Source organism: Sebastes fasciatus, chromosome 1 (genome assembly GCF_043250625.1).
Source record: "Sebastes fasciatus isolate fSebFas1 chromosome 1, fSebFas1.pri, whole genome shotgun sequence".
Taxonomy (NCBI): Eukaryota; Metazoa; Chordata; class Actinopteri; order Perciformes; family Sebastidae; genus Sebastes; species Sebastes fasciatus.
Window position 1 is genome coordinate 12,647,853 of NC_133795.1, and position 15,243 is coordinate 12,663,095.

The following is a 15,243-nucleotide window of genomic DNA, read 5'->3' on the forward strand; positions in this document are numbered from 1 at the left end:
CTGAAAATAAAGAATTAGGGATTTTTGATGGCAGACCAGATGAGAGACTTCCTCTCAGCCTGTGTTGATATTATGCAACCAGTGGAATTCAATGATAGCTTTGTATACACTCACAGGCCACTTTATTAGGTACACCTGAACAATTTATTACAACAACTCTGCCATTAATTCTGCTTAAATGCAGCCTAACATAAAAAGCCTGACTTCTTCAGAAAGCCACAGCTATTGTTGTTGTTGTTGCATGCTTTGGTTTAAACAACAAGCTAAGGGGCACACCTCAACCAGGCATCCAGAGAGTTTAATGCTCTTCCTTGCCACCGGTTTTGATCCTTTATCTGTCAGCGTCTCCGCCCCGGGCCTGCAGAGGAATTCAGACTAGTTACTCGAGCTGGGAGAACATCTTTTTTTCTTTTTTTTTGTCCATCCATCCATCCATCTTCAACCGCTTATCCGGGATCGGGTCGCGGGGGCAACAGCTCCAGCAGGGGACCCCAAACTTCCCTTTCCCGGGCCACATTAACCAGCTCTGACTGGGGGATCCCGAGGCGTTCCCAGGCCAGAGTAGAGATATAATCTCTCCATCTAGTCCTGGGTCTTCCCCGTGGTCTCCTCCCAGCTGGTCGTGCCTGGAACACCTCCCAAGGGAGGCGCCCAGGAGGCATCCGTGCTAGATGCCCGAACCACCTCAACTGGCTCCTTTCGACGCAAAGGAGCAAGGACTCTACTCCGAGTCCCTCACGGATGACTGAGCTTCTTACCCTATCTCTAAGGGAGACGCCAGCCACCCTCCTGAGGAAACCCATTTCGGCCGCTTGCACCCGCGACCTCGTTCTTTCGGTCATGACCCAACCCTCATGACCATAGGTGAGAGTAGGAACGAAGATTGAACGGTAGATCGAGAGCTTTGCCTTCCGGCTCAGCTCTCTTTTCGTCACAACGGTGCGGTAAAGCGAATGCAATACCGCCCCTGCTGCTCCGATTCTCCGACCAATCTCACGTTCCATCGTCCCCTCACTCGCGAACAAGACCCCGAGATACTTAAACTCCTTCACTTGGGGTAAGGACTCATTCCCTACCCGGAGTAGGCAAACCACCGGTTTCCTGCTGAGAACCATGGCCTCAGATTTAGAGGTGCTGATTCTCATCCCGACTGCGTCACACTCGGCTGCGAACCGATCCAGTGAGTGCTGGAGGTCGCAGACCGATGATGCCAACAGGACCACATCATCTGCAAAAAGCAGTGATGAGATCCTCAGCACACCGATCTGCAAACCCTCCTCCACCCGACTACGCCTCGATATCCTGTCCATGAATATCACGAACAGGATTGGTGACAAAGCGCAGCCCTGGCGGAGGCCAACCCCCACCGGAAACGAGTCCGACTTATTGCCGAGGATCCGAACACAGCTCTCGCTTTGGGCGTACAGGGATTGGATGGCCCTGAGAAGTGCCCCCCTCACCCCATACTCCCGCAGCACCCCCCACAGTATCTCCCGGGGGACCCGGTCATATGCCTTCTCCAAGTCCACAAAACACATGTAGACTGGATGGGCATACTCCCAGGCCCCCTCCAGGATCCTTGCGAGAGTGAAAAGCTGGTCCGTTGTTCCACGGCCAGGACGGAATCCGCATTGTTCCTCTTCGATCTGAGGTTCGACTATCGGCCGAACCCTCCTTTCCAGCACCTTGGAGTAGACTTTACCAGGGAGGCTGAGCAGTGTGATACCCCTGTAATTGGTACACACTCTCTGGTCCCCCTTTTTGAAAAGGGGAACCACCACCCCGGTCTGCCACTCCTTAGGCACTGTCACCGACTTCCACGCGGTGTTGAAGAGACGTGTCATCCAAGACAGCCCCTCCCCACCCAGAGCCTTCAGCATTTCTGGGCGGATCTCATCAACCCCCGGGGCTTTGCCACTGTGGAGTTGTTTGACTACCTCAGTGACTTCCACCAGGGTAATTGATGATGGTCCCCCATCAGCTTCCAGCTCTGCCTCTACCATAGAGGGCGTATTGGTCGGATTCAGAAGTTCCTCAAAGTGCTCCTTCCACCGCCCGATTACCTCCTCAGTTGAGGTCAACAGTGTCCCATCCTTACTGTACACAGCTTGGATGGTTCCCCGTTTCCCCCTCCTAAGGTGCCGGATGGTTTTCCAGAAGCACTTTGGTGCCGACCGAAAGTCCTTCTCCATGGCTGCTCCGAACTCCTCCCACACCCGCTGCTTTGCCTCCGTCACGGCAGTGGCTGCTGCTCTTCGGGCCCGTCGGTACCCTGCAACTGCCTCCGGAGACCTCCGAGATAACATATCCCGGAAGGCCTCCTTCTTCAGTCGGACGGCTTCCCTGACCACCGGTGTCCACCACGGTGTTCGAGGGTTGCCGCCCCTTGAGGCACCTAAGACCTTAAAACCACAGCTCACCGCCGCAGCTTCAGCAATGGAAGCTTTGAACATCGTCCACTCGGGTTCAATGCCCCCAACCTCCACAGGGATGCCAGAAAAGCTCCGCCGGAGGTGTGAGTTGAAGATCTCTCGGACAGGGGCCTCCTCCAGACGTTCCCAGTTCACCCTCACTACGCGTTTGGGCTTACCAGGTCTGTCCAGAGTCTTCCCCCACCCTCTGACCCAACTCACCACCAGATGGTGATCAGTTGACAGCTCCGCCCCTCTCTTCACCCGAGTGTCCAAAACATGCGGCCTCAGATCAGATGATACGATTACAAAATCGATCATCGACCTTCGGCCTAGGGTGCTCTGGTACCACGTACACTTATGAGCATCCTTATGTTCGAACATGGTGTTCGTTATGGACAATCCATGACTAGCACAGAAGTCCAACAACAAACGACCACTCGGGTTTAGATCAGGGAGGCCGTTCCTCCCAATCACGCCACTCCAGGTGTCTCCATCGTTGCCCACGTGCGCGTTGAAGTCTCCCAGGAGAACTATGGAGTCCCCTACTGGAGCCCCATACAGGACTCCATTCAGGGTCTCCAAGAAGGCCGAATACTCCGAACTGCTGTTTGGTGCATACGCACAAACAACAGTCAGAGTTTTCCCCCCCATAACCCGAAGGCGTAGGGAGGCGACCCTCTCGTCCACCGGGGTAAACTCCAACGTAGCGGCACTCAGCCGGGGATTTGTGAGTATCCCCACACCCGCCCGGCGCCTCACACCATGGGCAACTCCAGAGAAGAATAGAGTCCAACCCCTATCCAAGAGTACGGTTCCAGAACCGAGGCTGTGCGTAGAGGTAAGCCCTACCAGATCCAACTGGTAGCGCTCCACCTCCCGCACAAGCTCCGGCTCCTTCCCCCACAGAGAGGTGACGTTCCACGTCCCCAGAGCCAGCCTCTGCCGCCCGGGTCCAGTCCGTCGAGGTCCCTGGCCTTCACTGCCACCCGTGTGGCAGCGCACCCGACCCAAGCGGTTCTTCCCGCAGGTGGTGAGCCCACAGGATGGAGAGGAGGGGGGTGCCACGTTCCTTTTTCGGGGTATCCCCGGCCGGGCTCCGTGGCAAGCCCGGCCACCAGACGCTCGTTGACGGGCCCTCCGTCTGGGCCTGGCTCCAGACGTGGGCCCCGGGCTTCCTCCGGGCCGGGTAACTCCTCCTCTGCCTCGTGTCGTCATTGGGTTTTTTGTGAACCATTCTTAGTCCGGCCCCTCACCTAAGACCAATTTGCCATGGGAGACCCTACCAGGAGCACGAGGCTCCAGACAACACAGCCCTCAGGGTCATAGGGACACACAAACCTCTCCACCACGGTAAGGTGATGGTTCCCGGAGAGGTTTTTTTTTGTAATGGTTTAAAAACATTTGTCAGTCTTGTAGCTTACTCTTGATATAAAATCTTGTATAGACAAATCCCGGATCAGACATATTGAAGTGGTGATTAAATATATTGCCGCTGGTGTAGTTTTAGTGTAATGAGACGATTAAATCTGACAGTTTACATGACTAACTCATAAAAGCCTGGAGAGACATCAAACATTAATATATTTTTTTTAACAAGTAAGTCATCCTGTTTCTTTATTGGCATTATACAAGTGAATCAAAACAAATTTCACATTTGATAGCCTACTAGCCATGCCAAAGTTTGTGTCAGACATTTTAATGCGTCTCACTGAGACAAAAGATTTTCTTTGATAAGCTCATGGACTGCCTCATTGCCAACTCAGGTGCTCATACTCACCTGTTTGGTCTTTCGGTAATCATACACTGACTGCATGTTTGTGTGTTGTATTACAGATGCTGCTATGACGTGCATGAAAACTCGTATGCACTGTCAAAATAATGTTCTCAAAAAGAGAACAGTGGTACAGTTGTGCAGTGGTACAACATTTACCTGCAGGCGGTTTGATAAAGAAGAGAGAAAAGCCCTCACTTGATTTTCTTTTCTCTCTGAGGTGTGGACGGGTTCACTCTGGATTCTAACATACTGTACAGAGGCGGATTGTACAGATGACATAACATAAACTTAAAACTGGAACCTGTGACTACACGACAAGCTGTTAACCCCAGGTTAGGCTGAGGAATGTGGGCTGCTCGTCAATCAATCAGAGTAAAGCAGCCAAGTTTCTCTCAATGTTCTCGTTTTGCCTCACCCCATACCTCGCACTTACTTATCTGGTAAATCTGCATGTTGTTTCAGTGTTTATTTGTTAGAACTTCTGTTTTGGTAATGTACGTGCAACTACAACAAAGGTTTAATTCACAAGAGTAGATTTGGATAGGGTGGGAAACAGCAAACATCGGTGGGCCATTGACAGGTTTAGTGCGGCCTACGGCATGGACAATCGGCCTGCTCCAACAAGAACAGTGTGCATTAGTTCACAGGAGGAGTGCAGAGAGGAGGAGGCTTCATTGTCATCTGTAGAGTAGAGTAGAGTTGTACCATGCCTCCTATAGGGGCCAATTGGACTGTGAACTGTTATTGAATGTTTTTAATGAATGAATGCATGAATGAATGAATGAGATTCTGGATCCAGCAAGTGGTTTGCATCTACTGTAAACAGCAGACCTACTTGCAGAAGCACCAGCAGCTGCAGCAGAGTAGATAAGTATGCGTTACAGAACAGTATGTCTGTTTAGAAGAGGCTGTCAGAGCAGATTCCGCTGCAGGGCAAACAATCAGACCGGCCCCCTTAAAGACACTCAAAGGTTCAGGCCTCAATCGCTAATATGGTTAGATAATAAGACAAAGTAAGACATGGAGCATGATTAAATGAGTTACAGGGTAAGATATATGTTACGCCTCATGCCAAACAATGCAATACAGAGTGTCAATATGTTTTCATTTGTACTGACCATCATCAACTGTAAACAGATTCTGTGGACACTGATTGCAGTCATGCATTTTATAACCTTTGACCACAATGTCATTAGGCCTACTATGAAAGCATCTGTACTGTTCATCAGCTGACCATGTGGGGTAGCAGTTTGGAGAGGCTCACAGTTTGATTAGGATTGTGCAAGTTGGCGACACAAAATTAGTCAAAAGTGCAATCTGAACAATGGCTACCAGATACTTTTTAGTTGTAGAATTTAAAGGCACTTTCCTTGACTATTTTGAGTTTGTGCTTGTGCATTTTGCTCTTACATTTATCTAATAGCTGTAGTTACTTCACAGTTACAATTTTTACACACAGAAAACATGATAAAATATGATGCACTGTAAAATTATCAACAGTATATGACGGCTTAGATGCAGCAGCTTCGACATTAAAATCTACTAATCTTCTACTTTTGATACCTATAGTTACCTTTACTGCCTTAAAGCAAGAGTTTTGGTCAACAAGCTTAGTTGTTCTCTGGTAAAGTTAGATGATGAGAAGATACCATTCTCAGGAAACAGCTAGTCTGGCTCTGTCCAAAGATAACAAAATCCTGATAAGCCAAAAGCAAGAATGGCATTCTTATTGCATGCGAAATGACTTGCAAATTACTGCATCATTCACACGCCATTTAGTGCGACTGGGCTAGGATACACTAGCTAGCTAACCTCATATTTAACAGACAAATTTCTGGTGGTCCTATTCGTTCTTATCTAATCTAACAAGCTAATGAATCTAAGCTCAACACACTGCAACTTAAAGGTATAACATGCAGGAATTAAAAAAAAAAAAAAACGTATAGACTGATACAAAAATGATCCTCCCAATCATCACTTATGCCCCACTAAAAGTGTGTGGAGGTGTCTATATCTGCAGACACCCTGCCCTCTGTCTGTGTTTTCTCTTTTCTTCTTCTTTTACTGTGTTCAGGATGTTTCTGGGTTTCAGCAATAACGTTTTATTCCTCTGATTCACTGCTTTGTTCTCATTAACGCCGTTCCCTCTCTTCATTCACTCTATAGCTCGCTTGACCATCGCTGCTATCTCTCCCTTGCTCGCTTGTTGATCCATCGGAGGAGGGGCCAACTTTGAATGCCATGTGTTTACAAGCAGCAACCGACAACGGTTAGCCTACATAGAATACCTTCAAGAAAACACGAGCAAATGAAAAAACATGTTACACAATTAGAAAACTAAATATGGGAAAGCTGCGAGTCGCGCATAACTCTACAGAAAACCACAGATGTTTTAGGGAGCACTAAAGTGAACACGCCCAGACACACCTGGTATTTGTTGCCAGCTTGTGATGGTTTGTGGCTCATGAGGTTACTGAAGTTGACAAAGTTTTAAACATTCTGATTGCACGATTCAGATATTATTGTTGGTATTCGCTGTTAATCTGCCCACTAGTATCTATCTTTTGCTGATTACAGGTTTATCAGTTCAAATAATGGTATATAATATCTGAATCATGCAATCATAACATTTAAACTAAGACAAAACTTATCTTATTTCGTTGAAGTGAATTAAACTGCTTTGTAACTCATTTCGATTGTGCTCTGTGCGCCTTGCAGCGTTTCTATATTTGGTTGTTTTTTTTAACACAGTGATATTGCTTTTAGCCTAGTAAATAATAGGAGTCCTTCTTCCAGCTCTGATGCAAATAGATGCTCTAATCCTTTAAAGGTAAATCAACACAGCTTTTCATACAGGCACAATTTGTGTTCTGAGCAGAATATTTTAAGCACGACAAGACCAGAGGTGGAGTTCTCATTCAAGCTGTTACAGCTACTGCTGTGAACATATTTTGTGTGTACCGACTGCTCTCTGTATTATCCTATTAATACAATGAACTAGTCAAGCCTTCTAACCTGAAAACGCTCCGATCTGTGTAGAGTTCTGTTAAGTGCGATGAGCGGTGGGTGGTATTGTGGGATTTGTGCAGTTTTCAGTCTTAAACTTCATGAGAGGTTGTATAGCCTTGGGTGTGGCACCACCACCCACAATTCATGTTCAAACCTGTTCCTGTAAAGCTGCAAAGGTCTCATAGGTAATCATCTAGTGAAAGAGAAAAATATCTCAGATAAATGACATATGTTACTTCAGTTCACTCTCACATATTAGCTTTTGCATGAATTACCATGTTGTATTCATCGATATAGCTCTTGGCGTATTTGAATTAAACTGCATGTTGGATCCGTTTGTTTTGTGTAACCTTTAGATTCATATTTTTTTTACAGTTAGGTAACATGACATTTGCTTATAGGAATGCATGACCTTCCAATCATTTTTTTAAAGAGAAACACCTGTAATTAACGTGTACCCGGACGGAGGCAGGCTGATACTAGTCAGAGAAATGCCCAGTATATCATGTAAGTTTCTTCATTGAACTGTTAACAGTACAAAGCACGCAAAGTGTGTGTGTGCGTGTGTGCGTGTGTGCTTGTGTGCGTGTGCGTGTGTGTGTTGACACAGCAGCATAGCAAGTCCCTCCAGGAGGATTACAAATGTTTTCCCAACACTGTCTTTCTTTGTGTTCTTAAATGTTTCTCTTACGTAATCGTCTGGTCCACAACAGACCGATGTTGTGTTAATTGTCTTTATAGTTTTGAAGATGTGACCTCATATTGGACAAAAGGATGTTAGCAATTGTAAAAAAAAACTTTAGAAAACTTTCAAAAGAATTGAAAGATTATGTTTTTCACTGCAGCGCAACTACATAAAACACATATGGAACCTTACAATCCAACACAACACAACAGAACACCATGTAAAATACTGTTTGAAGAAGATTTATTGTCGAGCAAACAGGACTCCAGGCGTTGCCAATGGTAGCACACCAAAACAGTTTTTTTTAAGCAGAAATCATGAAGACTTTTGTGACAAGCTTTCATCTTACTTAAAGTACAGCAGGTTTAGCATAAGGAGTTTCACATGGCGATGGTTTATATTCCCCAATTTACTCCTAACAGCAGTACACATGATGTAACAGCAGTGCTTTAGGTCAAAACGACAAGACAGTGCAGCAGAGGAAAACACATACAATAGTGCCACCTGCTGGCTAGACAAGTGTGGTGCAGTGACCTCTGAACCACGGGCAGTGACACAGACTACAGTTGACAGTAAAGAACCCATGAACACTCATCCATTAGCACCTCTTTATTAAAGAAGGAAAGTTGTGTTTACACCTCTATACAGTGGAAACAGTATGTGGTGAAGGCACCTTGGTGAGGGAATCATTAAAGAAGTGGATAATAAAGCAGAGTCGGTGTGCTTTTTCTTAACTTCCAAGACCAAAATTATAAATCTGACAGAACAGGAACAAACACATCACTCCTCAGCCACAGCTTCAGCCTCCACCTCCACCTGCTCCTGCTCCCCATGCTCCTCCTCAGCAGCTGGCTCCTCGATTTCTACCTGCTGCTGCTCCTCTTTCTCCTCCTCAATCTCCTCCACCTTCTCCTCCTCCTTCTCCTCCTCTTTCATCTCCTCCATCGTCTCCTCGGTCTTGACCACAAGGGTTTCTGTCTTGATGATTGTGGTGTTCTTCACTGTTGCTCCATCGAAGTCACCGACAGTACCGCTGCTGGCCTTCATTCCACCGTAGGAGCAGCTGACGTAGGACGGGGTTCGGGAGCTCTCCAGGCCGTAGGCATTGTATTTCCCAGCTGCTAATTCAGAAGTAAAAGGCAATCATTAACACGGGCATACAGTAGTGGGGTAAAGGGTGGTAAAAGAGGAGACATTTGGATGTACACGTGTTTAGAATGATTGGAATATCTTTTTGTGTCTGCAAAGGCTTCGTAGGAGTGTTTACTCGTCTTCTTAGAGATCTCCGTAGCTGATGTGGGCCTAAAAGATGTTGAATGTGATTTAAGTCTATCCAAATTAACTTGCATTTAATTGTCATCTATGACAGAAAATACAGTTCTCTTTACTTTTCACACACTCATCATATAGAAAATCTGGTTTGCCGAACATTTAACAGAAGTGCGGAGACAGAGAGCAGGTTTGCAGGTGTGATGAAGTGATGTGTGGTTGAAAGGCGCGGAAATCTTAAGAGAAAGGCTGTCAATCGATTAAAATATTTAATCACGATTAATCACATGATTGTCCATGATTAATCGTGATTAATTGTAAATTAATAGCACATTTTTTATCTGTTCAAAATGTACCTTAAAGGGAGATTTGTCAAATATTTTATAATCTCCTCAACATGGGAGTGGGCAAATATGCTGCTTTATGCAAATGTATGTATATATTTATTATTGGAAATCAATTAACAACACAAAACAATGACAAATATTGTTCAGAAACCCTCACAAGTAATAAAAAAAATATATGCTCAAATCATAACATAGCAAACTGCAGCCTAACAGGCAACAACAGCTGTCAGTGTGTCAGTGTGCTGACTTGACTATGACTTGCCTCAAACTGCATGTGATTATCATAAAGTGGGCATGTCTGTAAAGGGGAGACTCGTGGGTACCCATAGAACCCATTTTCATTCACATATCTTGAGGTCAAAGGTCAAGGGACCCTTCGAAAATAGCCATGACAGTTTTTCCTTGCCAAAATTTTGTGTAAGTCTGGATCGTTATTTAGCCTCCTTCGCGACAAGCTAGTATGACATCGTTGGTACAACCTCCAGAAGATCAATTGCATTAATGCATTAACGAAATCAGTGGCATTAAAATGAATTTTGCGTTAACTTTGACAGCCCAACATGCCACCTATGATAGCATCACTGCAGTCATTGGTTGGATTTGTTACATAAACAATGAAGAAAGTTGTCTGACCAGAGATAATATCATATATGTGATGTGGATAACTTGATGTAATTTTGATGATTGCATGAAGAGTTTAGAGAATGTAATGCGTTTCGGAGCATGCATTTGATGTTTTGCAAATGGAAACCCAGTTTTGCTATTTGTGTTGCCTCGTCTCAAAACCTGGTTTCTGTTTCTGACAATGCATCGAAGCAATGAATAAAAACTGCAGATTCCCTTCATGCAGTGCGTCTGTGTCAACTGGTTGTTAGAGTTGATAGTGTATTCATCATATCTTATGACATTAATTATTTTGTTGCTCAGAGACCCTGAACAGGAATGATCCTGTTAGACTTATTGTACATAAATGTGATTATTTTTTGTCTCCTCATTTTTGTATATAGAAAAATCAACAGGGAAACACTTCAAATGTTTGTACCAATGTGGAACAAGAACTTACAAGTTCCCTTGGATATATTGGTCTTGATTCCAGTTTCTAGCCTGTAGAGAAAAAGACAGGAGCAAGCAGAATACCATGAGATATACGCAATGATATTCCTGCAAAAGAATTTCTCATCACCTCCACAGGGCAGTGCTGTCACGGCAACATCTTACCTGTACTCCTCTCCTTCCAGCAGCTTCCTGTAGGTGGCGATCTCAATGTCCAGAGCCAGCTTCGTATTCATCAGTTCCTGGTACTGGCGGACTTGGAGGGCCATGTCGTGCTTGGCTCTCTGGAGAGCTTCCTGCAGGTCTCTGATGCGGAGTTTGGCGTCTTGTACTGCGATCTCGCCACGCTCCTCTGACTCTGCGATCTGAGATTCCAAATTGTTTCGCTAAAGAAAAAAAGCAAAGAGTGAAAGTGTCGCACAAACATCCTATAGTCTTAATAGCCAGGTGCTACTAACACTTTCCTGAATTTCCATTACAGTAAAATATGTCGAAACATACAGAACTGAAATCTGTAATTCTCACCTGTGCTTTAACCTTTTCAATTTCAGACTGGAGCCTCATTATCATGCGGTTAATGTCGGAGATCTCAGTCTTGGTTGACTTCAGGTCGTCACCATTTCTACCTGCAGACTGCTGCATCTCTGCATACTGATACAGACAGGGACAAGTCAGACTGACACATCAAAATGCAAAATCCAGGTATATTTTAGTTGTCAGAGTAACACCGGGTGTTGTTGATGGGTTTTTTTTGGTACGCAGTGGTCTCACCTTAGACTGGTACCAGGTCTCTGCTTCATTCTTGCTGCGGTTGGCAATGTCCTCATACTGAGCACGCACTTCAGCAACAATAGAATCCATGTCCAGGTTACGACTGTTGTCCATCTCAACCACGACAGATGTGTCCTTGATCTGGCCCTGCAGCTCACGGATTTCCTACACAGGATAATACATGAACATAAGCAGAGAAGACATGGGCATGGAGAAACATTTTGAAAATGCTCTTTGTTTTAACGTGACCTATAGATATACTGAAAAGTGAAATAAGGTCATTACTGTATCATAGATCTGCTTCAGGAACTCAATCTCATCAGAGAGCCCATCCAGTTTGGCTTCCAGCTCCAGCTTGAGCATGTAGGCGGCGTCAGTGTCCTGCGCGGGAGAAGACAACATTGAGAATACACATCGTTGCATGCAGCCCCGGCCCTGCCGGTACAAATGACCATTGTGTGGGCTCGTTCTGCTCGAAGGCTTATTATAGTTTCAAGATGTGGAATATGTTAGAAAACCTAAACAGACCTTCTTTATGAGGACAAAGTTGTTCTCACAATCATTGCGCTTGTTGATCTCATCCTCATATCTGAAAAAAAAAAAAAAAAAAAAAAGATAATTTTAAGATGTATATACACCCTATAAATCATAATTAATTATAATTCTTTACAAAAAATATTTTAATCTTTTCAATTTCATCTAATCCACATACACACAGTGAAAACAATCAAAATTGACATTTACTAAAACCTGCAATAATATTTTTTGTCACTTGGGGGCAGCAGAAACAAGCTGTAAATACTACTGCTAAATGTTCCACTATTTTCACCAGCTAGTCGCAAACTTTGTGTGCTGTTTGGTGCTGGGCAGGTTGCGTCCAGTGAGTTTTTATAGCGTTTTTGCTGAAAGCTGCCTGCTGCTGCTGAAAACAATGCTGCTGAGAGCGATGAGCGTGAAGTAAAACAGCACGTCGTACAATCAAAGCAAACTGAAATACGTTAAAATGCTCTGTAGAGCTGAGAGGTACACCTTTCACATTACATGTATTCATTTTTTTTTCATTGCTACTACTATAACAAATTGTTTCGATTAGTGCAGCTTTAAAAGAAAAATGTAATTATGTAGATGTGATTTCCTCCGCAGCAATCTGCATCTAAAGGACAGATTTCTGTCAGTGGAAGGTAAACTGAGATTTAAGTGAATGTACAGACAGCTGTTTGTTGAAAACATCTGCCTGCTGTGACAGAAATGAGAGCTGTGAGAGTGAACCAAAACTGTACAGTTGAGCTGACAGACATCAAAATGACCTATAGAGCTGAGGGGAACGGCAGCAACTCCTCTAATGTACAAGTAGTCATTTGATCCATTGTCAAATATTGAGTTATGGGTATCACTGAAGGTTGAATTTCCTCTTCTCCACTCACTTGGTTTTGAAGTCCTCGATCAGGCCCGTCATGTTTCTCAGGTCGGACTCAAGTTTGACTTTTTCATTGCCCAAGCTGTCTAGCTGCTTACGCAAGTTACCAATGTAGGCTTCGAACATGCCGTCGATGTTGGAGCGAGACGAGGTCTGTTCCTGCACAAGTTTCCACTTGGTCTCGAGCATTTTGTTCTGCTGCTCTAGGAAGCGTACCTGCAGACGCACAAAGTAAACGAATGATCAAGAAATACAGAAATGACGGTAAAACAATGGGAAGATGACACTACACTCCTTGTTTTGTCATGGCAAAAGAAAACACATGTCTCTATAATGTATGGGGAGGGTGGTCAGTGTGGACAGAGAAAGAATGTAAGGAAGGGAAGGTGGGCGTGACTCAAACAACATGAATGGATTCACTTTGTTTGCTGATGGACAAAGAACCACATGAAGATCGACTGGAAAAAAAATTACTAATTGAGCTTCTCCCACCTCTAAATGTCACATCAATTACTCCTCACTCCTCACTTCTCACCCCTAGTGCCACATTTCAACACAAAGAGGCACTGTTTCCCAATTTCCCCTTTTCAACTCTCCTATTGAGCGCCCTGACCCTGGGTGGGGTCCGGCTGCTACCACTCTGCAAACACGATGAGAGACACACAGCTCTGTGTGCCATATCGCGATGGTATGCAAGCTTTGTTTTACGATCTGAAGAATTGGTCTCGGCAGGATTGATTCACAGCTTAACTCGTATCCTACATTGCTCCAGTGTGCCTCCTTGAACAAGAATGTCACAATGGGTGAGAATCGGATCCATGTCAGGTGAAGTAGAGGGCAAGCTTCTGTCTGATGAGATAGCCGCTCCTGTAATCTCTTTTTGATCGTGGGTGCATAACAGTGATTCATACTACCGTCAAGAAAATTGCTTTATTGGGTATTATACAGCCTCATAAAGTGGGTATTGCTCTGATACTACTCCACTTAGTATTTAACAAGCTTGTCCCATGCAAAGCTTTCCTCGACCGTGTCCGCTCTTTATACTTCTGCAAGTGTTTGTGAAGGCTGTGATTGTTCAGGAAACTTAATTTGAAAATAACACAACACATGAGATTTTGCAAAATCAAGAAATGCAAGAGAACACCTTGCACCTTATCTACTTTCATAACCACTCAATCTCTTTTTTGTTCACACTGGGATGCATCCCTTCGAGCACAATGTGTTCTGCTTTTCATCGCAGCCCTGTGGGCTGTACTCTTTATTCAGGTTGATCCTCTTATCTGAGCACTATGATCTCACCTCAGAGTGGAAACATGTGAGGAAGCCAAGCCATAACTCCAAACAGCCTTTATCCTCCCCAGCGTGGCTTTTAGCAGTTATATATACAGTTTTTACAGGGATTGTCTCAAGCAGTGGTTCCCAAACCTTTTCTGCAGGGCCCCCCCTTTTGTAGATAAAAATTCCAGTGCAGACATGCATTATTGATATTTTAGCCCTGCCACGCCCCTCTTTTATAACTCTGAGCCCCCCTTAGGGGTAACGCCCCTCAGTTTGGGAACTACATGGTCTCAAGGATGATTTCCATTTTGAAATTAGATCTTTTTCACCTTGGGCTATTTTGGCTTGCAATACACTAATTTCCTCTGAAGTTCCTGGCTTATATTACTACTCTGTGTGGAATTTAATATCCCAACAGTCATGGAACCAACACAACTTTAGCAACAGAAACCGATAAAGCAACAATACTGTATGTGCTGTGTGTTGCTATTGTTGCAAATTTCCCCATGTAGTTTTTTTTTTATCATAAAACTTCAATGATGCTTTAATAGCTTTAATATCTCATCTCAGTCTTGAGTTGACTGACCTTGTCAATGAAGGAAGCAAAGCGGTTGTTCAGGGTCTTGATCTGCTCCTTCTCCTCGGTGCGGACAATGTGGATGTTGGGGTCAATCTCCAGGTTCAGGGGGGCCAGCAAGCTCTTGTTCACGGTCACGGCTGTGATGGGGGCCACCATACCATTGGCCATGCCACCTCCCATACCTCCACCAAAGCCCATATAGCCAAATTCTCCTCCACCTCCTCTCTGTGCAGACCCTCCAGCCATGTACCCACCACCCATTTTAAACCCCCCAGCGCCCATAGCAGCACCACTGCTGCCCACTCCCCCATAGGAGCTGCGGACAGCGTAGCTCTGCCCGCCGCTGCCCACACTCTGCCCGCCGCTGCCCACACTCTGCCCACCGTAGCCGGAGAAGGAGCGGCTGCTGAAGCTCTGGGATGGGCCCCTGGAGGAGGAGGAGTAGTTGGTGGTCTTCATGGTTCTGACAGACATGGTTACAGAGGGTGTCTGTAGTGCTGAGGAGGTGTGAGAGGAGAGACTCTGCTGAGGGAACGAGAGTCAGGCAGATAGACGCTCCCTGGTCCCTATTTATGAGAGCAGGGGAGGGACCATGCTGAGGTGTGATTGGCTGGTATCCTCAGCAGGAGGGGGGTGAAGGATGAGG

At 45.2% G+C, this 15,243-nt stretch overlaps 1 protein-coding gene across 2 annotated transcripts; it reads right to left on the bottom strand.

The window, feature by feature from the left end:
- Positions 1 to 8,108: 8,108 nt before the first annotated feature.
- On the bottom strand, positions 8,109 to 15,150 carry LOC141764649 (keratin, type II cytoskeletal 8-like). Of its 2 annotated transcripts, none has more exons than XM_074630011.1 (9): positions 14,604 to 15,150; positions 12,747 to 12,955; positions 11,851 to 11,911; positions 11,608 to 11,703; positions 11,323 to 11,487; positions 11,077 to 11,202; positions 10,717 to 10,937; positions 10,562 to 10,602; positions 8,109 to 9,003 (listed from the first exon to the last, which is right to left on the bottom strand). In XM_074630011.1, exons 1-9 carry the CDS (start codon positions 15,069 to 15,071, stop codon positions 8,663 to 8,665), a joined length of 1,728 nt encoding a protein of 575 aa, XP_074486112.1. In that variant the 5' UTR covers positions 15,072 to 15,150; the 3' UTR covers positions 8,109 to 8,662. The 2 variants fall into 2 exon arrangements, with proteins under 2 accessions (XP_074486112.1, XP_074486102.1); XM_074630001.1 differs by having other exon boundaries at positions 8,109 to 9,000; positions 14,604 to 15,142.
- Positions 15,151 to 15,243: the final 93 nt, after the last annotated feature.

Excerpts from the sequence above, each read along its gene's own strand:
- LOC141764649 (XM_074630011.1), bottom strand. The coding sequence starts at position 15,071 with ATGTCTGTCAGAACCATGAAGACCACCAACTACTCCTCCTCCTCCAGG. Across the intron at positions 12,956-14,603 it reads TTGCTTCCTTCATTGACAAG|GTACGCTTCCTAGAGCAGCA; the intron begins GTCAGTCAACTC and ends GTGCGTCTGCAG. Across the intron at positions 10,938-11,076 it reads TTGAAAAGGTTAAAGCACAG|CGAAACAATTTGGAATCTCA; the intron begins GTGAGAATTACA and ends TTTTTTCTTTAG.